The sequence below is a fragment of the Ostrinia nubilalis genome, chromosome Z, assembly GCF_963855985.1.
Source record: "Ostrinia nubilalis chromosome Z, ilOstNubi1.1, whole genome shotgun sequence".
In the NCBI taxonomy this organism is placed as follows: Eukaryota; Metazoa; Arthropoda; class Insecta; order Lepidoptera; family Crambidae; genus Ostrinia; species Ostrinia nubilalis.
The window spans coordinates 5,691,137-5,717,278 of NC_087119.1; the positions used below are offsets into that span (position 1 = coordinate 5,691,137).

General features: G+C 33.9%; 2 protein-coding genes across 2 annotated transcripts in view; one reads left to right on the forward strand and one right to left on the reverse strand.

Annotated features, from left to right (window-relative positions):
* LOC135087056 (uncharacterized) overlaps positions 1-787 on the reverse strand; it is a 39,158-nt gene extending 38,371 nt beyond the window's left edge. Inside the window, exon 1 of the mRNA XM_063981902.1 lies at positions 627-787. The gene's annotated coding sequence lies outside the window, so the exon portion shown is untranslated. The remainder of the gene's footprint in view (positions 1-626) is intronic.
* A 4,057-nt stretch (positions 788-4,844) lies between these two features.
* Positions 4,845-12,758, forward strand: LOC135086694 (galactosylgalactosylxylosylprotein 3-beta-glucuronosyltransferase S). The gene is made up of 4 exons (XM_063981470.1): positions 4,845-5,323; positions 5,519-5,773; positions 5,949-6,219; positions 11,698-12,758. Exons 1-4 carry the CDS (start codon positions 5,235-5,237, stop codon positions 12,100-12,102), a joined length of 1,020 nt encoding a protein of 339 aa, XP_063837540.1. The 5' UTR covers positions 4,845-5,234; the 3' UTR covers positions 12,103-12,758.
* The last annotated feature ends 13,384 nt before the right edge of the window (positions 12,759-26,142 follow it).

Sequence of the window (26,142 nt, forward strand, 5' to 3'; positions counted from 1 at the left end):
GTTACTTTAGAATATGTTGTTATCTGCTTATGCACATAAATAAAGGTATTGTTTGTAAATTAATAGAACAAAATTATGAAGGCTTAGGGTATACCACCATGTACTTAACAAGGGCATGGCTAGAAATGTTCAAAATAAACAGCAGTCATTCCATCTATAGTTTTATCAAAAGGCAGAAAAAGACAAAGTGAGCACCTTTTGGCCTAGTCCGATTTGAGGTCAAATACGAGATAAGCGAGATGTGTCGAAAAATGGGCTCCATATATTTTGACCCAAAATACATGAATAAATATTGTAAAAAATCGATTTCGAGCGGGAACAAATAAAAATCAACAAACTAGGGAACCCTGAAGCCAAAAAAACCTCTATACGTACTTATATTTAGGTAGTTGGTACCATGCACGTAGCAGTAAAATATGGAGGATGCATATCCAAATCTATCAAAAGAGTTCCCCCAAGAGCGACGTTTCACATAACAAAAGTTATTTAGCGGTTTTATGACGATAATCAACCAATTAAGATCAATTTTAGTGATAATTTATAAGATAAAATTGGGTAACGCTGTCAATTACCACACGATCGTACCGCCCTACGCTGATGTTGATGTAGCATAAATTCACACTTACCACGCTGGTGTATAACATGTTCCATGAAATAAAGAAGTGTTTAGGGATCAAAGGCGAAAAATACAGTAGATTTTTAGAGAAAGAGTATAGAATTTAGTTAGGTTTCACAAAATTTTCCACAAAACAATAACACTACGCGCAATCACTATCGGACCACCACACTGAAGTTGTCTAGTTGTCCACATCAAGATCAATACCACCAACATGACACAAGAAATAAATCAATTTAATTCGGATTGCACTTCACACAATGATACCGTTTCGAAAATGCTGAAACGATTTTTATCGTACTTTTTTAGTGGATTTATAAATTATTGAAACTTTCAAGAAATAAATTTAAAAATAGTGAAATTAATAATTTGAAACAATTTTTTTGGTTAAGTTACATAAATTGTTTTTTTTTATCAGATATTCATGAATGATGGACAACTTTCTATACAGGGTGAAAAACACGTGTCGTGGTCATTTGATTTATAAAAGAATCGAATCGGGTCCAGACGAACGCGTAACGTAATGGAAATTAGTATAGGTGGCACTTTACATGTAATACTCGTAGTGCCGTCTACACGTAGAATTTTTATTACATTATACCTACGTAATATCAACTAAAGCCCCTACTGGCTTAGCACACAGATGAGACAGAGGCTTAGCACCCGTCTAGACCCAGCTTAAACCAATACAATCAGTAGGTCTAGACAAAGTGCAAATTATAATCGCAAACCAGTCGAAAAGTGGTCGATAAGCCCCTTTTTTGTATGGAGTTTTGACGGATTCGATTTTCGATTCGATCAAAAAGTGCGTTTTGTCTAGGGGGGCTGATTGATTGAAATTCTTACAGCAAGTGGATGGATTGAGACTATCACTGTGCATGCGTAGATAGACAAACAGTGAATTTCTGGCTCACATAAATAGCTAAGGCCGGGTTGTGAGCCGGGTAGTCGTGTCTTAGCCTAGCGACTACACATTTTGATGGAGTGAAGGGTACCAGCGGTTTTCAAATTTTTCCTTTTGAAATTACAAGTCCCGCGGTCCCACCTACTACAACTTACATCGTCCTACTACTACCCGTTTGCGCTAAGTTTGCCTCTGGCGATATGACATCATTCGAAGGGTAGCGTAACTGTAACAAACTATATGATAAAAATTGTGTGTTTAGGTAAAATAAGACACACTATACGTTTAATCACTAACTAAATGCGTTTAATCGTGATTGGAGGAGGGGTGCGCATTCCACGGACCGGCAAACTTAGCGCGAACGTCTCAACTTTCGCTACCCAATAACCCAACCTAAACTAATGTAAAAATGTAGAATAAATGTTTTTTCTTTCAATCAATCCCAATCCAAAATCCAAATCTGTCTGGCAATTATCTAATTTCAATTTAATTTGGTTGTAAAAAAACATTGAAAATAATAATTGTGGATGTTAGGCTAGTTGCCACTATTTTTATTATTTGATAAAACGGTTCATTACGATTATATTACACCATAAAAAAAATATGAATTTTTTTTGAAGTACCTATCCTAATATATTTTAAATTTTAAATTATATTTTATCTATACAGCCATAAACGCCGTCCGCCATGATGGTCTATTAATTATCTGTGCCGTGACGTCACTATTCTTGTAAACAATACGCGTGAATAACATAACCTTTTTATCGGAATTTAAAACCATGGCTTCGAAAGGATTACATGATAAATATAGTAATTACCACTATTGTATCGTGCGGGAATGTCAGAATACATCAATAAAGAACCTAGAGAAGTTGTGTATTAAAGTACCCAGTGATGAGAATATGCGGAACTCCTGGTTACAACTAGCTAAAAGAGATCCCGTAACTCTGTCCAGTTGAACTGCAGTGTATTTCTGTGAAGATCACTTTAATGTACGTACAATAAACTAACAGCAGATTAGTTTTTCAATTTTCACTTTAAACGTTCAGGTGAGGTTATAAAATATACTAAGTCAGTCAATTTTAATTGCATGTTGATCATCATTTAAATGATTTATTCATGTAATTTGTTCGTTTCAGAATTGCTTAAGGAGGATGCTGTACCATTCTTCTGTTGAGGATAAGATTTGTGACAAAATAATGCAAGCAGAACAATGTAATCCTCACTTCAGAGATAAGGCAGTGCAAGCTGAGCCAGAACATGCATCATGCCAAGTAGTTTCAAATTATGATCACAAGGTCACTCATGTATCAATAATGAAACACTATAGAAGTAAGAAGGTGCAATTTAGTGCAACTCTGAAAGATGTCATATCTTCACCAATAAAGTCTACGTCCCACCAATCAACTACAACATCTCCCAAGAAATCTACATTTAGAAGTAAATTGTCAACAAGAAGATTAGTTTTTTCAAGTGAGAAAAAATATGACAGTGTTTATCATACCTACACACCTTCTTCAGGATAGCAAATTTACAAAACTCTCATTCAATAAATTAAATGATACAAACATAAAGTATTTTATTTTTATATCAGTCTATTGTACAAAATAGCTTTGTTTTATGGGTTATACTCGTATATTCATAAATTATTAAAGGGGTAAGTATTCAAAAATTAGTCTCCCCACTACGTTGTAAGAGGAACTGCTGTGCAAAATTTCAAGTTTCTTACCCTTTTATACATAAGGCAAGAGGTTATAATATGTTTGATAGCATTGATATTATGTCAGTCAGTCAGGTAGCTTCTTCTTTTATACTACTGGTTTTCCCATGATTTAAGTTTATTCATCTCATATTCTCTGTTTATTCAGATACAAACATCTTTCTTTATAATAATTTACACTATTAGGTAAACATTAGATATGGAAACAGATTGATAGAAAAGAAAAAAAATTGTTAATATCTTACTATTCAGAGCTTAGGCAATGTGAATTAAATGTGTTTTTGAACAGAACAAGTTAATGAGTATTTTTGTCTTAATACTAGACTTACAAATGGGTAAAAATAATAAAGCTAATACTAAGAGTTAAATGATTTATTATTGAGTTACACTTTCAAATAGTTTAGGACAAATCGTCTTTTGGCCTCGTTTCATTGCAGCCGTCAACACAGACCTTGCACCAAAAATCTTTGCAACCAAAGAACCATCATGCGTTCTGCACCGACTAACTTTTTACCTCTTCATAATCTCCAACATGCTTGATAAACTGACATGATATAATTTTTCGGTTTTTGCATTCAATTACAAATTCCTCCATAACACTGGTATCTGGTTCCGGAACCTGATGTTTTGTGCTGCCGACTTTTGAACGATTGGATTTTTTTCAGTAGCATTCTACTGATGTGCAAGATGTCTCTTCACTGCGACGATGCAACTACATTAAAAATGCAACAGCATGTTTGCAGCCCCCTGCTGCAGCTGGACAATCTTGACAAACAACATAATCTCTTCTTCTTCATCAATGACTGCTGAAACTGATACTGCTTAGAGTGCACCTTATGTTCAACACATTTTACATTTCACATTGTAGATTTTACTTTCCCTTTTTTAGTTGAACATAACCAATTGCATCATCACCATAATATGATTCTCCTGCAGACCTGAAAAATAATATAATAGTTTAGCAATAAGTAGTTGGTCAGAGGTTAGAATACACTTATTAGTACTTATTTCCTTATTTTCAGTTAATGATGTGGTCTAAATTAAAAAAAAAGGTTGTAAATGAACTGTACTTACTTAGTTAACCATTCCTTAGCTTAGCTGAGCAGAAATCAGGATTTAAAGCAAACAATTTTGCAACCATCAATGTGTCGATTTTGAGCAGATTTGTGCTTTCTGCTTTCACAAACTCAGGATCCATGATAATTTTCAATAAATGCGAACTGTACAATATTTTTAAGTGAAAACAAGGCGTTTATATGAAAGACCACGAATAACCTGAAACTAGTGTTTGACGTTTTGTTGTTTACAATATTGGTGACGTAGAAACATGGCGGACGGTGTTTTCAGTCAAGAGAAAAAAAAGTAAAAAATTAACGGGTTTCAGTTGAATTTTTACAGCAATCCCTTATTTATATTTATTGAAGTTTATATATTTCGGACCCTTGTACAGAATAATATTTGAATTAAAAGTTATTATGATAAATGGTGACATGAGGCAACTAGCCTAATAAGGGCTTTTTATTCTATGCAATGAAACGATAATAATCTGTGAAATGAAAAATGACAGGTTGGTTGTGTCAAAACTGTCAGAATAGTCAAATTTTTATTCCCTTTCGGTCAAAATTTTTAAAATCATTCGAGTCTTTTTAAATAATTTATTTAGTTTCTTAATATTTTGGCAAACACCTAACTGTTACATATAGTATCTATTCTTTAAGTTTTAAAATTTGACGTTATTATTTTTCCTTCGAGAGTGTTTTCCAATCTTTCGTCGTGCCTTGGTCGTGGCAAAGCACAAGCTCAAATTACCAAAAAGTTATGCATAATACTCAAAGAATAATACCTATCTATAATCTAAACGTATAGTAATGCCGTGTCGTGCTTTATTAGCTGTAATTGTTTAATGTATTGTCTATACTAAATTGCAATGCCAGTGTGTTGTTGTGGATTTCTATTTTGCTGAAACATGTGATCAGGGCCAAACATCGTCTAGGATGCAACAAACTGCGTTAAGGAAATTTTTCATTATGGCTCTTTTACTGTGTGTAATATTGCTTGTTTGGACTAACATAGGAGTTATTGGGTATGTACTGTATTATTAATTAGTTTTACATTCAACTAATGTGTAATAGTGTAATTACTTAGTTTATTAGCAAATATTATTTTCACAATTACACAAATCTAAATACAAGGTTATTTCATTTGCATGAAAAAGTTATTTTGAAATAAAAGTATGAATGAATTGTTTTTAAATGCCACTTGCATTTTTATGTTACAGGTTTGAAAGTTTCGCATACAAAACTATTCCGGTGAAGAATAAACTCTGTAGTGTGAATTTTAATGATACTAGGCCTCATATGGCCGTTAAAAGTGATTTAAAAGTTATATACTACGTCACACCTACATACCCAAGGCCAGAACAAATCCCAGAGCTCACCCGTCTGTCTCATACATTAATGCATGTGCCTCGAATACATTGGATAATAGCAGATGATCAACCACTGTGTTCTGAACCAGTCCTCAGTGTACTAAAGTAAGAAATTGAACCCTTATATTAAAGTATTTAATTCATTTCTAATTATCAAAATTAACATTTTACTGTAGGACATAATTTTCTTTAAATGTTTACCAGGCATGCTAACTAACTACATATATCCAAATGTAAATAATAGTAACCAATAATAATATTTTTTTAATTACTGTTACAGGAAATCTGGCTTACCATTTACACATATCTCTAGTCCGAAGCCATATCCCAACAGAGTTACGAACTTCCCTCGTGGTGTATCAAATCGCCGAGCAGCTCTCACCTGGCTAGCGAATAACGTAAAAGAGGGTATACTCTACTTCGGGGATGATGACAATACTATTGACCTGCAGCTATTCGAAGAGATGAGACAGACCAAGAAAGTATCTATGTTCCCAGTAGGACTCATAGGTGCTTACGGTGTGTCGAGTCCTGTGGTGAAAGACGGAAAGGTAAATCATTATTAATTTTTAGTTATTTTTCATTATCACTTTGCTTGCGTTCCGCACTTAAAAAAGAGTACCATCAATAACAAAAACTTTGGATACACTAAAGTGTTCACGTGCGAAATCACTTAAAACGCGTCAAGGTCTATTTACAGTGACAAAAATGTTGAAAATGAGCTCGTGCGAATGTATGCTTTAGGTTTAATTTTATTTAGACGTGACGACAGGCAATATAGCGATCTTTTATGAATTATGCAATAGGGCACACTTTCCAATGTAAAATTATGTATGAACTTTACAAAAATATAATATTTGACTGTACATCACAAAAGTGAACAGACATAGAATGAGAGAATCAATCTGATAATGTTTCATTCTGTCTATATTCATTCATTATCTTTGCTTACTCTCAGAAGCCTAGAGAGATGCCACATGGGCGTTTACATTGCAGTACGTCACTGCAACGGCGTCGCAGCGACATCGCAACGCACTGCAACGTCAACGTTCGTGTGGCACCTCTCTAACAGTACAGTATTCATTCATATTGAAGGCTTGTATTCAATATGTTATCTGATCAACACTTTGCATTTACCCCACAGACCTTGCAGATGAATGCATTAATGTGTAATATGTAGTTCAATGTGACTCGGTCACAGAATAATATTTTGCTAAACGAAACCATTTTGATACTTGAGATTCAAAGGACATTGTCAGAAACCGCCTAAAAAACCGCCCAAAAACATTAACCCATCATAATTATTTTCTATTTTTTTTAATACATTAAGCACCCTTTCATTCTAATGGACACTTAAGCATTGAAAAATTAAATAAATAAGTCTTTAAACGTTTATTCTATAATACTATTACAACTTCCGGACGTTTTGGTGCGTGGCATGGTCTAAAACCTATCAAGTTCCATAATTTTTGCCGATAAAATCTGTACGAGGCATTACCGTACTTTATTGCTGGGAGTCCATGTATAGTGATGTTCCTGCGGCCATCATAGACAATAAAATATCGATTTTGAAAATAAAATAAATCGATTAAACTGCTTTGAAGACTAGATTTGCGTTAAAAGCTAAAAAGATATTGACGCTATTACAAGAAGCTATCTAAAGTGTCCAACTGGTCGAAGGTCGTAAATAAAATAAAAATAATTAGGACCATAAACTGATATTCATGGTATCATAACTGTAAAAGTGTCAGAATCCGATGTTGAATCCAATGCCAGTTGAAGTGTGAGAAACATATATATATATTTTTTTTATGTGACAGGAGGCAAACGAGCAGACGGATCACCTGATATCAACCTAGTATAGTTGCCAGTCTCTCATAATCTATGCCAATGAGGGTTTTCGCGATTGAAAAATCCGCCAGATGGCAATACGTAGACGTGAGGTCCAAATGCTGCATGATTGGTTATTTTTGACATGACATTGACAGATATCCACCAATCATGCAGCATTTGGACCTCGCGTCTACGTATTGCCATCTCGCGGATTTTTCAATCGCGAAAACCCTCATTCATAGCACATGTATAATAATAGACCAAATGAACTTTTATAGATTGTGAAAGAGAAGATAAAGATTTTATTATTTTATTAAAATCTTGCCACGAGGTAGTTTTTCAGTAGAAACCAGGATTGGATAATCGCTACAGGCAAGTATCAGAACATTTTATAAATATTTTTAATCGATTATATCCTTGTGAATCGTTTTAATAAATTGTCATTTTACTTTTTCAATTAAAACTTTTTCAATCCCTAGTCTTGTCAAACTGTCATAATGTCAACAAATTATAAATGTCACGTCAGTTGACTCAATTTCAGTCTTCTGTGCGTTTATTGTATTTTTATTTCAATGAAATAGTGCTAAAGGGTTAGTACTAAAACTGAAAGCCTTTTTTCAGAAAGAAAACCAATGTGGTGCCCTTATTATTCATGCTGTTTGAAAGTTACAAGTCAGTGATACAGAGTTGCCGACATTATAACTCCGTAGTGATACCATACCAAAGAAGAAGTTTTCCTAAACACTTGTGTTGTTTTTATATGTGATCGAATAAAAAGGATTAATTCTACTGCTCAAATGGAATAACTTATCCCAAGAGACCGAATATAAAAAAAACCTCTCCATAGAAATTATCACCATCACGAGGATGTGAATTTTTTTGAGAATTTGATATTGGTCCTGTAAGAAAAGTAGTTGTATTTCAGTAGTAGAATCAACCCTTCTTGTTTCATCAGCAAGAGTAACTATAAAAACGCCCTGTAGGTAGGTATTATTAAGCTGAAGAGTTTGTTTAGTGTCAAAGACTGTCACACAGTGTAATTTAAATTGGCATATTATGATAATGAACATAAAAACTTAAATAAATATGTATGTTAATATTTTTTCTATTTATTTATTTTCCCAAAGCTTCACAGTGACAGCTGAAACAGCAATACTGTGGTAAAACTAAACTTGGAACAAACTGTTACAAATATTTTACAAATTAAAATAAAACCGCATGTTGCTTTACTTTCTCGTATAGGTAATAAATGTAATTAATGGCTAGATTATTAATGTTACTTTGTTACCCTCAATAGTGAGGAGATCTTATAAAATGGTAACCCTGATTTTTATTGTCATTCAAGTGCTCTTTCTTCGCATAGGCTTCTGTGATTTGGCCAAGGGCCACACACATTGCGATAACATTATGCGACATTGATTTGACAGCAGCGGAGTGAAGTCTTGCGACTATGCAAAATGATACCCTGTAATCGTAGCGCATACAGACATAGACGGGGCGGGGCACATAGCTCGTAGAGCTGATGGCCGCTGGGGCAGGAAAGTTCTTGAGTGGCGACCACGAGCCGAAAGACGTAGCGTGGGCTGGCCTCCCACTAGGTGGACCGACGATCTGGTGAAGGTCGCGGGAGGTGCCTGTATGCGAGCGGTGCAGGATCGGTCTTCGTGGAAATCCTTGGGGGAGGCCTTTGTCCAGCAGTGGACGTCTTTTCGGCTGAAACGAACGAACGAACGATACGTATTACCACTATTTACCAGACATTACTATTTATTGCATACTCGCCGGATTACACGTAGGAGCACGCGCGTAACAGCTTCGGCCTTGCATTATTATAAGATCTTGTTCCGCCCTGTTACGAACTTCCTCCGTAAGGATATCCCCGCCGAATTCTATGATGAACCTATCAAAAGTCATATTCTGCAATGTCAACCCACCACAAGGTGGACCGACGACCTGATAAAGGTAGCGGGAAGGCGCTGGATGCAGGCCGCTACCAACCGTGCGATGTGGAAGTCATTGGGGGAGGCCTATGTTCAGTAGTGGACGTCCTGTGGCTGAAATGATGATGATGATGAAGAAATGAATGAAAATGACAAATCTTCGAACGTGTATAATACCGTGCCAAAGTAATCATATAATTTTGGCACCTTAATAACTATTGCCGTTTTTGTTGTAAAGATCATGCAGCGCTACTTGCGGATATTATTGGAAAGAAAACTATGTGGGCTCTAGATCTGAAGCCGCTTTAACGAACACGAAGTGCTCATACAATGCGGCGTATTTTCTTCCAGTCTTTAGTCAGGACTTTAGTCGAATTAAAACCCCGGTTGAACGTGATATAGCCGCACTAGAATACGATGCTTTTTTGCATAATCGCAAGACTTCGTTCCGGTGTCGACCGAATGTTATCATGATGTATGTGGCCCAGTGGGTCTAGTCAAAACGCACTTTAAAATCGCAAACCCATCGCAAACCAGTCGCAAACAAATAAACAAATCGCAAAAGAGGTCGATAACAAAAAAGGCTTAGTCAAACGGCAAAAAATCGAATCGCAAAGCCCTACCTATCGATAATCGAAAGACTGGATTGAAATTTCCCATACAAAGGCTTAGCCAACATGCATTTAAGACTCAATCAAAATCGAATCGAATCGCAACACCCGCCATTTTCATTGCGATTACTAAAACCCCGGTGATAAGCTTGGATTCGATCGAAAACCAATAGGGTGAGTTGCACCACCTAACTTTAAACGTAACTATGACGTTAACCGGTGTTTTTTGTATGGAGTTTGACAGATTTTAGACGTTTGTCAAAGTTAAACTAAGATGGTGCAACCCACCCTAAGGCTGTTTTGACAAATCCGTATCGCGATGTCGTTTTGACAGCTAGTTTGACAGCGAAGCATAGACGTAAACAGAGAGCAGAAAGAAGGAAGAAACTAATTAAAAAAAAAAAGCTAGAAAAAGTAAAAACAATCGCAAAGTCATAGACATTTTTTAACTTTTATTCGATTTTGAATGAACTTTTATATCGCCGCGTCGTTGGTGGTTCAATGTGCATTTTGGCTGCCATTTTCCGATCGAATCGAATCACTGGTGACGCGGCGACTGACATTAGTGAAAACTTCCCATTGGTTTGCGATGGCATTTTGACTAGACCCACTGGGGTTACCGTAGCCGCTAAGGTTTGAAACTTCTTGCTTAAAATATTGTAGTCTTTGGCATAGACTACGATGGTAGTCATGGAGATAGGAGTTTGTTATCTTGTGTCAGATGTAAATGGTGAAAAGAAAACTCATGATTCGTGATATTTTTATGTAATATGTAGGTATTTTATAAAAGTGGAACCACGAGTGATCTCCAAAACCCATTCTATTATTATATACGATTCGGCTTCGATATCTATAATACAATAGGAGTTTATTTCATGTGTCAGATGACAAGGGTGGAAACAACCTACGATTCATGTTGTTTATTTACGTGCAATATGTGGGCATATTATAAAAGTGGAATGCCGAGTTGTATTTCTAAAACTTGTTCTATTATTTTATACTATTTGGCTGCGACTCGGCGTGACGACAATACAAAACATTTTTCGCGAATCGGTGTTCATACATTCACACAATACATTAGACGCCATGTTGTCATAAACGACATATTATAAAATCGCTGTGATTTAATATTCTTAATCATTAATTTTATGGCAAGTGTCCATCAGGAATCATTGTTCTTACACACAGAATCGTATTATTTCGCTTTCGGGTAGTAATATGTCAAAATTGTTGGTTCTTAGGCGAACAATGTATGGAGAACGAACATTGTCCTTTACACTGTTCTATGCAAAGTTTGAAATAAATCAATAAATTGCTTTTTATGTATAATATTCAAAAACAAAAGACAAAATTCAAGATGCAACTTTTAATGCATAATTCTGGCCATTTGTTGTTTTTTTTTATGCTTAAACTCCCAAAAATCGGTGAATTAAAGATAAGCGGTAGAAATAGTAAAGTAGATTTTCAGAATTCTTTTTGTTTCTTCAGAAAGACTTTCAGTGTTTCATGTTTGTTAATTATATTTTGCTTTAAACATTATAGATAAAACATAATTTATCTATCATGATAGCGACACAATATGGTTAAATAACAGAGATAAACAGAAAAATTAATTTTTAATGACATTTTCATTTGTAATTTGCAGGTTGTTGCATTCTTCGATTCATGGTCTGCATCAAGAATGTTTCCCGTGGACATGGCAGGTTTTGCAGTCAACATGGAATTCCTGAAGCCATCTGCCAGCATGCCATACATCCTGGGCCACGAGGAAGACGGATTCCTGGTTAGTCTAAGTTTAAAAATGGAGGATATCGAACCACTAGCAGACAACTGCTCTAAAGTACTGGTATGGCACACAAGAACAATGAAATATAAGAAGCCTACATTGAAATTTAACTATGATAAAATAGATGCAAAGTATAAAAATTTCGCACATTTGCTCAACGAAACTTCCTATCTAGGTATGGCGAACATTGATCCTCATAGCGGGACCAAACCAATGATCCTGCGAAATCGCAAAACATTCGAAACGTTTGCTGGCATTCTCTAGTTTACGTTTTAATTTATTGACAGCTGAAATGAAGTCGATTGCTTAGAGTAGGCGCACACCGTTGATTTTTCGTCGGCCGATAGTTTAGTCGGGCAGTTGATCAGTATGGGCATGTATGGGAGTGCGCACACTACGCCGATTCGATTTGGCCGATTCTTCATACAAATTAAAATCGGGCACAACTATCGGCCACCTAAAAATCAACGGTGTGCGCCTACTCTAAAATTAACTATTTAAAATTATTCTATCAGTCTTCATAAATGCATAAGTATACACAAATGACATTAATAATAATAGTGAAATATCTGTATCTATCGATTTCTCATTTAGAAATATTTAAACACTAGTAATTATCACTACATTGACTGATTTCGTCAATTTTTATTAAATTAATGTGTATCTTGCGCACATATTATCAATATAAGTTTCAAGTGTAATGTAACATTTAAATCTTATTTTCTTCTTGAACAAATTATATAAATTAATATAGACATGACATAAAAATACTGAACTCTATGTATACTCTAGTCACGTGATTGCCCCAACAATTTCAGCTTTCAATTACATTAGTTGCTATTTAGATGTTTTTAAAAAATATACAAATAAATAATACGTATTGATGACATTTAATTCAAAATAGGCTTGTCGGATTGAGAAATATATTATATTGTGGATGATAGTAACAAATGGACTCTCGCCAATTTGCATAGAGAAATGCCTAATAATAAGGCAGCTGAAGATAATTATATCGTCTAAGCAATCTTGTCTTTCCCTCCAATTTTCAGAGAGTCGATTCGTAGATATTATAATGAATTTGCGTGCCATCACGGTCAAAATATCTGCTAGTATATACTTATTGAAATTTTAAAATCTGTGCAGCATAGTAGAGGGGACAATATTTCGTATTGTAGACGGTCTAAGAATATTTTTAAAAGGATGTGATGTTTTGGCTAAATTTCGAGTAGAATTCACAGTCGTGGTACTGTGTCTTGCGTCCGGATTGTGATTTTAGATATGATGTATAAATTAGTGCTTGTTTTACTATTAGCACCGTGCGTAGTCATTTTATTGTCTTCCACTTTCATTTAAAGTTTTGATGGTCGTAGTGTTAATAGGATTTTGAGGTTTCCAATTTTATCGGACTGGTACAATGCCATACCGTCGCAGCTAAATATCTAATCCATAGATTTAAGTCTTATTTACTAGTATATCACAAAGTTCGAACGAAAACGTGCCTACATAATCCTGCTTCTTTGACTTGGTTATAAGTCATAGGTTAAATACAACTTTATAGGACTTACATTATAAATCATGGTGCATACCTTACAATTATAAATGCCATTGAAAGCAATTATAAAAAGTACAAATATCTGTATATTATTGGGGTGTATAAATGTACATTAACTTATTACATTTTGCTGTTGTGATAATTTTATTGACTACTATTGTTAATTAATTATCCAATGAAACTTGCAAGTACATATTATTATTTGACAATGTAATGTAAACTTTCTACATAATGTAGTTATGTAGGTTTTTGTACACGCTACAATTGACGGCTTTCATGGCTGTAATTACTAATTAGTGTAGTTTATTTTAGAATATTAGGGTGAATGTGAAGAAGTATAAACGTGATAAAAGGCTGTCTATTACCTACAACAGCGATAAGAGCAGGGCTCCACTTGGAACAATCGACGATGCATCATTCTAACTCCTGGGCCACACACAATGCGATAACCCGAAGATTCGCATATTGCGATGTGTGTAGCCAAATATTCGCGTTTACCTGGTGCCATTTTTGCGAAGTCGCAAACTCGCAAGACTTCGCCTCGCCCTCACCCGATGACGCTATGTGAAATTATCCTAGTTATTTATTGCAATATGGGCGATGTTCCAAATAAGATCTAAAACCAAGCTCTCTACCTAGTATGGGTGAAACCTACCTTGCAGCACAGAATACTTAATTGCTTGTACTAGGCTTTATAATGACATACATACATACATAACTTTAATTAAAATGGGTGTAAAATAATATTTTTATGTTGATATTTGCTTTCTCGACTCAAATTAGGAACTTGGAATATGTATGCTGGAATCACCACGTCTTCATTCTAAATTATTAGGTATGTGGTATTCTTGACAATATTATGTGGTAATTAATTTGTCTTTTGTATTAATATGATGTGCCACGTGTATTTTAGGAAGCCCTATGGGCTCTACAACAACGAATTGTAGTGTCCTTTATCTAAAACCTATCTATACGAGCAATATTTGTGTATAGGTATACAATCTTCTGTAATAATGTTCTCGGAAATATCTCTAACGATTTGAATAATACAATATTATGGTTGTAATCTCTAAGCCTATTCATGGTTTCGCCATAGAACTCGTCTTTCCAATAGCCCATGGCTGAATCTGAATATAAATCTGCATCTGGAGCCAATCACTCTATGTATCTGTTAATGTTATTGTGATATTTTATAAATGATCAATTAGGTTAGGTATCTAAGAAATTATCCAAGTACTAAACTAAGTTATAGGAAAATAAAATATGCGTCCTTATGTTTACTTCAACAGAGCAAACTTATTGTAATCACACTGCCTGGCAGAATATGTTTAAGTGTAGCTGCTTCTTTAACTGGATTATACAAAACGTACTTATATTATTTTCTCGCTATAGTCCAGTAGAATTAGCTTTTAAATCGGAAATAATTCCTACAAAAGATTTTATTGCTTTAATGGCTTCATTGGTTGCCCATTAAGACTCTCCTAAGTTTTCGACTTCGACGGAGTTGTGCTTAAGTGGTGGGGGCCCCCGAAAGGGGCGCTTTTTCGGTTTTCCAGTTATACCGCGTAAAGGACTTACCCTATCGAAAAGTGGTCTTCCTGATGGTTGAAGGGCATTTAATTCTGCATTAAATAAGACCAAATTCATATGTTTTGAACAAACCGTTCTCGTGCAAATGTTCGGCAAAGTAGAAAATATGTGTATAATTAATGACCCTCTCCACGTCCAATGGCTCGTTACCCGCAGGCTTCCAAGTCTTGAAAAGGAGCGCCTCAACCAGTGTAACCCTATCAAGGCATACGAGCTGGATTCGCCGATCCTTGTTCGTCCCAGCCGTTTCTTAACTGCGGTTGCTGCACCTCTTCCTGGCACTCACCTGAACGACTCTGTGTTACCTACTGTGGCTGCCATAGCTGGGCACCGTTAATCAAATAGTTAACTTCGTTAATCGTTAAACCGTTAATAAAAAAATTTACTTCGTTAAACGTTAAAACGTTACATTTCGCAAGATTTAACGGAAGTTAACGTTAATCGTTAATCCGTTAACACATGATAATAAAACGAAAAAAATAATTGTATGCAAGGTTCAAAATAATTTCGAAAGCTTGTATCGCGCATGGAATTTATTCCTCTTTTATGTTTGCGCTACAAGCTTTCGAAAATTATTTGAACCTTGCTTAAGTACCTACAATTATTTTTTTTCGTTTTTGTACAACTGCATTTCAGAATAAAAGCTTGTTTTTAAAAAAATTTTTAATTATTATAATTTTATTTTACACTTTTTAGTAGTATCTCAATCTCAGAGCTTTGGTTCAATTACAATACAATTTAGCACCAAAGTGCTCGAAAAGACAAATCCAGCAAACCCAAACTCGATAAGTTTCCACCCGAAAGGGTTTTAGGAACTCATGGCCACCTCCTGACTCCATCATCAGGACCCTGGACATCATCTAGTACTAAAGTGCTCGAAAAGACAAATCCAACGAATCCAAATCCGATGCGATGCCGCCGTTTCATTTAGGAGTTCCTATGGCCACCTCATGACTTCATCATCAGACCAGCTCAATGGTACCATAACATTGCATTGTAATCGTACTTACATAAGAATACCAAATTTCAGCTCAATCGGTTGAGGAAAACTGGTCTTAAATTCAGTTGCAAGAGTTGTCCCACACATACTAACAAGTGTTGTTAGTGATCTGGTTATGAAAACTGTTGTTTTGGGTTCTGGGAGTTCTGGAAGCCCGAACATACTTGTCAGAACCCGTTTTTCTAGCGTTTTTCAGCGTGCATGCTGTATCTTTTTGGTAAATAGTAGGTACTAGATTAACGGACTTAGGATAATTTAACGGAAGTTAACGAGTCCGTTAACATTTTTTAAAGTTAACTTAAAAGTTAATCCGTTAATAGAAATGTTAACTTCGTTAATTAACGATTAACGGATTAACGAGTTAATGCCCAGCTATGGTGGCTGCCCCTCTTCCTTGTATCCTCCTGCACGACTACGTTGCCTAGCCGTATGCCTGGTCTAAGGTTTGACGCCAAAAATCAACAACAACAAGTTCATATTAAAACGCTGAAGAGTTTTTTGATTGTTTGTTTGAACGCGCTAATCTCAAGAATTACTAGTTTGATTGAAATAATAATTTTTGTGTTGAATAGCTCATAAATTGAGGAAGGCTATAGGATATATACAATCACTCTACGACTAATAGAGCCGAAGCAGTAAAGAAAAATGTTGCAAGCACGGAAAATAGTATTTAAACTATTTTCACGCGTGCGAAGTTGATTTTGTGGCGTCGAACCTTGGACCAGGCATACGGCTAGGCAAGTAGTCTTAATGGGCAACCAATGAAGCCATTAAAGCAAAAAAATCTTTTGTAGGAATTATTTCCGATTTAATCAATTTTTGTGTTTAATTCTACTGGCCTACTAGGTACTTGCATAGTACGTATTGTGATACTGGCAATAACCTATTGTAAAATGTGTTAGTTAGTAGACCAGTATTATCACTCTGTCATATTAAAAGCAATATTAATGCCGAATTTTTTAACTTGAAAGTCTAAATAAGTAATAGACGAAAGATTAGTTTTAGCAGACCCTCTAGACAAAGTAACATTCGTTGTTCGAATCGCAATTCGCTAAAACTTAACAAATTCCTACAAGAGTGTTAAAAAAGTCTATGTAAAAATGTATTCGTTTCAAACTACTTTTAAGGAGTAAAAATTATTCGTTACGAAGTTTATACATGTATAGAGTAAAAAGTGTTAAGTTTTATAATCGAAGCGAAGTTACATTGTTTACAGGCATTTATATTAATATAGTTATGTATTTAAATATTTGTGACCAGTTGCTATAGCAGTAGATAGACCTAGTTATAGTATACAATTTAATCAATTAAATAATCTAATTACACTGTATAATACAAAACAAATTAATGGGAGAAATTATATTAAACCAAATTTTAATAAATTCCGTGAAATTTTAAATTTTTGAGCATCTAATTATATTTAAAAAATAGCTACCTATTATACTTATACTTCTTTATGAACTCAGATCAACCAAAGTGTTATTCATTAAAATTATGGCTCGACTTAATTATAAAAGTACGTATAATGTCTCGAAACATACATGAAAGAAATAGCTAAGTACGTATGCTTATGTACCATAGACATTGAATGTATTGTGTTGTATAATCTAATTATTTAAAACACTTGTGTTGTTTGTAAGACTTGCAATATATCAAAGTTTGCTCATTTATTGATTGTTGTTAATAAATATAAATATTATGCTTAGTTATGATTTCGAATTTTCAAACTTGTGTGTGTATAACATTCATGTGTCAATGTTCACATTATACACCACTAAATTTTAATCACCGAAAAAAAAAATTCTGGGTAATGAGTTATTGATACTGATCCCATTTGTGCAAAAAAAAGAGTAAAATAAAGCGACTCAAAATATCCTCCTAAAATTGGTAATTTATTGACACACGCGTCGCGAGCACTATTTACGTACGCTAATGTAACACTTATTAGAATTCAAAATGGTCTAAGTTAGCTAAGTATGTAATAATAACACTGGAAGCGTGGTCGAGGCGTGAGCGAGACAGACAGATCGAGGCAATATGCGAGCGCGTACGACTACTCTAGCGAGCAGCGGAGTGACCCAGCTGTGACGCGTGAAATACGGATTAACGAAAATTTAATAAAAAAATTAACTTCATGAAAACCATTTCTTTTTCTTTTGCTTTCAATATTCCACACGTTTCTACATAACCTGTTTAAATTTTTTCGGTGATAAAAATTTAGTGGTGTATTTGTTTCGAAGTCGTTGAATAATAATATCATCATCACATTTTATTTAACATATGTAAATTTTATTGTTCGATGGCAATTATTTTATTTAAATTCTTTTTCTAACAAGCGTGTTGATATTGTGGATGTAGTGAAATATTATAATTGTGTATTTTGTTATGAAATAATTAATAATGCCTATAGGTAGGTAGGGTAGGTAACTAGGTAGCTACTACGAAGGCAGCTTATAATAATACAGTTTTTTTTTTGTGTTACCTATATCAAACTAATATTATTTGTAGTATGCAGCTTCTGTAATAATCGTAATATTTAACTCAATTATTAATCTAGACATGTGAGAATATTCATGAAATGTATTAAATAATTTTAGTTTTAACAAATTGAAATGTTATTGTCTTAACTTCGTAATATCTCATTATGTTTATTTATTTGTTATTTGTAACCTCTGTTTGGGCACTTTGTGTATACAGTAATATAGGTCATATAAAGGCCGTGATATATCTATCGGTAGTTTGTAAGTAACTAACATAAACTCTGTTTGAATTCAGCGATAAAGTCTATAAGAAGCACTCAATGGTTTCATAGATTTGAGAGTATCTTAAATTGATGTTACTTTGATTTTGAATCTCTAGTTACCTGATGTGTACTAAATGCATCTACCCTAATCCTGCTATTTTTTGTGGAATTCAAATAAATACTTACTGTTCTTGGAAATAATCTGTAAAGTGTCAAAATAAATAGGTGTTTTGCTATTATATGGATAAATGTTATCTATACCTGGTAGCCCAAGTAACATTTTACTCCATTTAAGAGTTCACATTTAGTTCCAATGTGTACTTAAAGCATTAGTACAGTTCACTCATGATGTATAAGCTGTATTATTGCAATTAATTACACCTATACCTGTCTAAGGGACTTATAGGAGTGTAGACTAGTGTAGAGTTATACTTTTATACGATTGTTGGTGTTATAATACTCTAACAACTATCCTTTAGTCAGCCATCTAACTAAGAGCATTATAGGAGGGTAGAGATACGTCAGCCGCTGTTTAACGGCCTACTTGTACGATGTTATAGAGCTAGCATTTTAATAGAACACACGTGGTCATTTATAAAGCCAAAGGCTGTTATGTTTACTTGTTTTAGACTGTTATACAGCTAGTAGCTGTAGTAGGACTTGTTTGTGATAATTAAAATAACCTTTTTTTACTATCTGTACAAAAGTGTTTCAATGGTTCGCATGTACACTGTAGGCTGTTAAAATGACTATATGTGTTGTCCATTAACATCAATAGCAGTTTATTTGTCCACAAGTACTACTCTTATTTGTTTTAAGCTGAACACGAATGTGAATGTGATATTCTATTACACATTTCCCCAAGCCTGTTTTTAGTTGTTCATGGTGGTTCTGTACATGATGCAGAGGAAAATATTATGCCTGAACCTGAAATTTCCCTTCAAAATATACCAGATATCAGAGTGTGATGATTGCAGTTCTTGTGATAGTGAATACCATTTTGATTTGGACAATTATTTAACCTTTCGCAAAAAAAAATAAGAACATGGGCTATTGAAAATCGTATTCCTCATTCCGCTTTGAATAAATTGTCAAGCATAATAAACGAATTTAAACCGGGAACACTACCGTCTGATGCTTTAGGTATTCATACTTGACTATTAGTACCTGGGCTAGGCGATTTAACGGACATTAATAATTTTTATTGCGGATCTCTAAAATTTCAGTATTTGAAAGAATTAAAGATACACAATTGACCTGAACTAGGTACATCTTAAAGCTGTACATAAGTTCACATTAGAATAAATTTATAGACATTAGCGCTGTAGTGGTACAAATGTGGAACTTCATATAGATAACAGCATTCTAACAGAACACATGTGAACCTAATATACGCTCACCGCATTAAATTGGAGTTATAACAGTTCACATAGCCGTATTTCATTTCCACCATTTTGTTCTACATAACCTAAAATATTTACCAAATAAATCTCCAAAATTAATGCAGATTTATCACAAAATTCGCAGATAGAGCGATTGAGTTTTGGTTTCATGTTATAATTAATTACCGTAATATAATTATAATGCCAATCCAATATCAAAAACTAAAAATTGTAGATTTCCTCTCAGCCAGTTTTAAATATTTTAAAATGAATATCGCGTTTTTACAGAGGCGCGTAAATATTTTAGCTGTAAATATGTATACATTACACGATAAAGTTGCATTCCCAATGGCATTAACATTATTAAGTATTTAAAACCCGTGTTATTATTTGCATAAATGATTATCCGCCCGAGTTGTTTCCCTCTTGGCACTCACGTACAAATACCAAACTAATATTAAAATGTGGAAATAATTTAAGACACACGTGAACTTTAGGTAGCATTGGAGTACTTTTGTCGGACTTTATAACTTTGAAAGCTGTGCATTTAGCCACTTGTTACTCTTTATTGTCCTCACGTACGTTGTATGGTTCACACTGCGTCCCATATAGTGCCGTAAGTCAGCCTTAAGTACGATGTTACTACTTAAACTGCTATTATAATGCTATTATACTGCTAATGTACAGCCATAGTGAACTTAAAGCTGTCTAATTTGTGCCCAAACTGGTTCTATAAAAGCATTATAGCAAGCTATACAGCTCGTATACAGCTGACATACACAGCTTGTGGAGTACATGTGAACGACTATTGAACTCTTAAATGGAGTAAAATGTTACTTGGGAGGTAGGTAATGCTATCATATTTTGAACCAAATAATAACAATCACAATCACGTAGTTTTAGAAACGAACATTTCATATTTTGGAATCGACCTTCCTTTATTTATAACGTTATTTATTTTGTTTATTGTATTGCTTGTCTTTGTAAAATTTGGATGTTTTATTTGTAAATTGTGTCAGTAACTGGAGTTTTAATCAACAAATTGTGGTTGAGATATACGTGTATGTTAATAAACGTCATCTGTAATTGTAATTTTGAATAATAAGTCACCATGTGACCCTATATTATGTGAGTACAAAAAAAATTGAACAAAGAGAGTAATACCAACTAAAAAGAGTGGTTGTTTGTATGTTCATAATTTGTTTAATGTAACGCCAAATCAGACTATGTATTTTTTGTCGCTATATGCTTAATTATCATGTAATATTTTAAATAATGTACCTAACACTAGCACATGACCTAAAAATTAAAATTAAAAACACAATTAAAATTAAACCGTGGATCACACTCCACTTAATGTTGTATGTAGAGGAGAAAATAAATAGTCATTTTAATGTTACATATTATAGTTTTATTTATCATATAATACATTATAAAATGTTGGTCAAATCAAATCAAATCAGTTTATTTGCGTGAAAAGTGGTCTACAAGTTCTTACAATATTAAGATGTCCGCACAGTCCACCAGAAGCTGGCATGCAAATATTGTTAACATTATATTTATAACATTAAAAAATTACATTTTGGTTTTCAATTAATAACTTTTACAAGTCTATTTCAGATTCTAGGTACTCATTTACAGAATAATAACATTTAGCTTTTAGCCAATTCGTTAATTTCTTTTTGAATATGTTAAGAGGAAGTTCAGTTAGTGAGTACGGCAACTTATTATATATTTTTATGCAGGTTGGGTAACAGTTCCTTTTATAAAATTGGGTATGCATTTTGGGCAGCAATAGCTTTCCCCTGTGCCTTATTGATTTGACTGCATAGTCATCCTTATTCACAAATAAATGTGGATATGTTTTTACGAAAACACAGCAGTCTAGTATGTACATTGAAGGAAGAGAAAGCAAATTTAGTTTTGGGAATAACTGCCTGCATGAAGTTTGAGGTGAAACCCTACATATAGCACGAATACACCGTTTCTGTGAGATGAAAGCTCTGGGCATATCAACAGAATTACCCCAGAGTAGTAGGCCATATTTGAGATTAGATGCTACATATCCGTGATACGCCATTAATGCAGCTTTTTGATGTATTTGATTCGTTAAGCGCCATAGAGCATAAGAAAATCTGTTTAGTTTTTTACATACTTTTTCTACATGCTGTTTCCAGGAACACTGATTGTCTATAATGAAACCCAAGAAATTAACTGTTTTCGATTCTGTTATATGTTCTCCATTAATTAGTATGTCAAGTGTATTATCCTTTTGCTTTCGATTGTAAAAATTTAGGTATTTAGTTTTATTAATATTTATATGTAGGTTATTCCATTCAAGCCAATTAACTATATGCGTAACAGTATTGTTAATGTCTTTGTTGTAATTTTGAGAGTGGCATCTTGATATTACTACTGATATATCATCAGCGAACAGATAACAATGATGATCAGTTACTGTAGGTAAGTCATTTATATAGATTATAAACAACAGTGGCCCCAAGATAGTTCCCTGTGGAACGCCAACATTGTTCACAGAAACTATGGATTTTGAATTTGTTTCTTCTTTGCTAGTGTTTAAAGATTTGACTTGTACGTATTGGCGGCGATTATGAAGATAAGATTTAAGCCAATCAAGTGCCGTGCCTCTTAAACCATATTTGTCGCATTTTTGCAGGAGAATTTCATGAGAAACAAAGTCAAATGCCTTGCTCATGTCAAAAAATATAGCTGTAGCATCTATACCTTTATCAATACACTCTGTTACGTTTTTTATTAAGTTAAAAGTTGCAAGCGTAGTGGATTTACCCTTACGAAATCCATTTTGTCTATTAGTTAAAATGTTGTGTTTTTCGAGAAATTTATAGATCCTTGTATGCAATGCTTTTTCAAAAACTTTAGCCAACACGGGTATTAAAGCAATTGGTCTATAGTTATCCATTTTATCTCTTTCATCTTTTTTATGTATGGGATATATGACCGACAATTTCAGTTTTTCAGGAAAACTGCCCTCTGTAATTGATTGATTTACTAGGTGACTCAGGACATCACATAAAATTCTAGCACAATATTTCAAGATTTTTGTAGGAAATTCATCGTATCCCACTGAAGCTGTATTTTTGAGAGAATTAATTATTTTAAATATTTCATCACTTGTAGACGGGTAGAGAAAAATACTTGCAGCTATCGGTTGGATATTGGTATGAGCAGATGGTAATTTAGATTTTGTCGATTTGTTGGTCATGTCAATATAGAATTTATTAAAATGATTACAGATGTCAATAGGATTCAATGTCAGAGTGTTATTATGTTTTATTTTATTTATATACTTATTATTGTTATCAGTGTCTGTCTGCTCGAATGATTTAACTATATTCCATGTCGATTTACATATGTTTTTACTTTTTTTAAGGTATAATTCATTTGTCAGCCTTTGTGATTTGCTTATACATTTTTTTAGAATACGCGAGTAATTTTGATATTTTCTTTTGTTAAGAGTATTAGAGTTTGCATAGTATTTAAAGCGCAGTTTACGTTTCGAGACACATGACTTTTTTATACCTACGGTTATCCACTTATTACCTTTTTTTTTATGGTCCATCTTAATTTTTAGTTTAGGAAAGCATAATTCAAAAAATAGAATCAAAGTTTCATGAAATATATTAAAAGACTTATTTACATCAGTGGCATCATAAACGTCAATCCATGAGAGAGATGAGATCGCTTCAGCGAATTTTCTCATATTGTCTTGACTAAAATCTCTCCTAAATACGAACCATGTTTTTAATTTCCTTTGTATATTTTGTTTTGGTAAGTTTAGGGTTTGACAAGTGTCATGATCAGATAGTCCCAAACTATGTGTTTTTCCAACAGCTGTGGGAATATTGCTGATTATTTGGTCTAAACAGGCGTTTTTTCGCGTTGGCTCTTTAATATGTATTGTCATTCCGTAATTTTGGCATATTTTTATATATTCATCCTTTATGCTATTTTCCTTTAAAATATTTATATTAAAATCTCCAGTTATAACAATTTTTTTATTATTTTTATATCTCAGTTTCGATAACATAGTTTCAAGACGATTTAGAAATATATATGGGTCTGATTTTGGAGTTCGGTAAATACAAACGATTATACATTTCAATTGGGGAATCTCAATACCACAACACTCAAAGGCATAATCAGTAGCAAGATCCCTCGGTATTGATATATTCCTATAGCTAAGATCCGACCTGCATAGTATACAAACACCTCCACGTCTTTGCGTGCGTCTGGAGTAGAAATCGGCCAAACAGAAGTCATTTATGTGTAGATTTCTCTCCTCGTCAGATTTGAGAAAGGTTTCACTCAGACAGATAATATCTGTCTCTTGTCCGTTGACCATTAGTTCTTCTAAAGCTACATGAATAATATCTACCTTACTGAGTACCCCCGCAATGTTCTGGTGAATTATAGTTAGAGAGTCATTCAGGCTGTGAACGAAAAAACGAACTCTGAGTTCTTAGATCTTCCACGATTTTATTCTTATTACTTTTATTGCTCACTCTCCCAAAAAAATCAAGCAAGGACGTTTGTACAATTTTTTTAGGGTTTCTTTTCCTATTGCTACCCAAGATACTGTCCCTGAATGCATTAACGTTACGTTGTCCAATCATTCGATTTGTCAGTTTACATTTATTAAAAGTCAAGAATTTTTCATTATAGTCACGAGAGTCAATAATACAATTAAGCTTTTTAGCAGTTTCGTTAAAAGAGTTTTCAGTAACAGTTTGTATATTAAAGAAAATACAATTTTTAAAATTACTGCATATTATCTGAATATTTCTATTCAATAAATTAGTGTTAAGATATTTATTTTGCAGTAAGTTTAATACAATAACTGTGTTATTTTGATATTTTTCTAGTGCAACGGTTAACTTAATAGATATTTTAGTAGGATTACAGTCGTTTTCACCAACACATAGGATTACTATATCCTTTGGGTTCAAGTTTAATGTATCAAGTCCCTTCAAAACCTCTTCAGTAGGTGCGTATGTTTTTATGGTTGAAAATATACTATATTTTTCATATGGGCCGTTTTTCCTCAAATCGGTCATTCTTGCCGCCAGACCAGTGCACTGTTGAGTACCAAATATGTGTATTTTGCGAGGTGTAGGTATCTGATTGACTGGGGGCATGACGTTGCAGAGTTCTTTTTTGTTGTTGTGACTAGTCGAAATATTTTTTTCTTGATCAGATTTTTTATCGAGTATTTGTGTTTCTTTTTCAGCGTAGGTTGGCTGAATATTTGCCGGCCTTTGGTTGACGAGATAATCAATTGATCCATGTTCTGGGTGTTTTAGCTCGAGAGAATTTAGTGGCGTTCTTCCAGTATTTTCTAGTATAGTTCGATTAATACTTGTCCGATCTTTACTTGATGAACGTTTTTTATCCGTAGTTTTACAAATTTCAGTTAGTGTATGTATTTTCAGCTTGTATTCTTCTAATTGGTTTTTTAATGTTCCATTTTCAGACATTAGTTGCTCAATTTCATTCTCAGCTATTTGAAGTTTTATTTCCAAATCTTGATTTTTTTCTTTTAGTGTTTCTAAGTCATTTATATCTAGTCCCAGATCAGGGCAACTTCGACTTAGATGACTGCAGCTATTTAATGTTGATTCATTAAAGAAATCTTCTTCATCGCTTAACGACTGAAAAGAGTTTTCAGTTGAGATATTGTATGAAAGTTTGGGGTTTTGTGATGCATTCTTATTTTCTGTCGATTTTTCTGCTTGCTTTTGTGTTCGTCCTTGTGCCAGTTTTGGAGTACTTCGCTTTGAGATCAAGATGGCTTTCGATGTCTTTTCTGTACATATTTGACATTTCCAGTTTGTTCTTCTTTGCGGCGACATTAGATAGAATACATTTTCATTAACATTTGCACATTTAATGTGATATGTGTTCTTACAGTTGGAGCAAGTTAAATTGCGTCTGTGAGTAATGACTTTTTTACATTCTTTGCATTTCAGAGTCATTTTGTTTTTGTCAATATAATAAA

Excerpts from the sequence above, each read along its gene's own strand:
- LOC135086694 (XM_063981470.1), top strand. The coding sequence starts at position 5,235 with ATGCAACAAACTGCGTTAAGGAAATTTTTCATTATGGCTCTTTTACTG. Across the intron at positions 5,324-5,518 it reads ACTAACATAGGAGTTATTGG|GTTTGAAAGTTTCGCATACA; the intron begins GTATGTACTGTA and ends TTTATGTTACAG. Across the intron at positions 5,774-5,948 it reads CCAGTCCTCAGTGTACTAAA|GAAATCTGGCTTACCATTTA; the intron begins GTAAGAAATTGA and ends TTACTGTTACAG.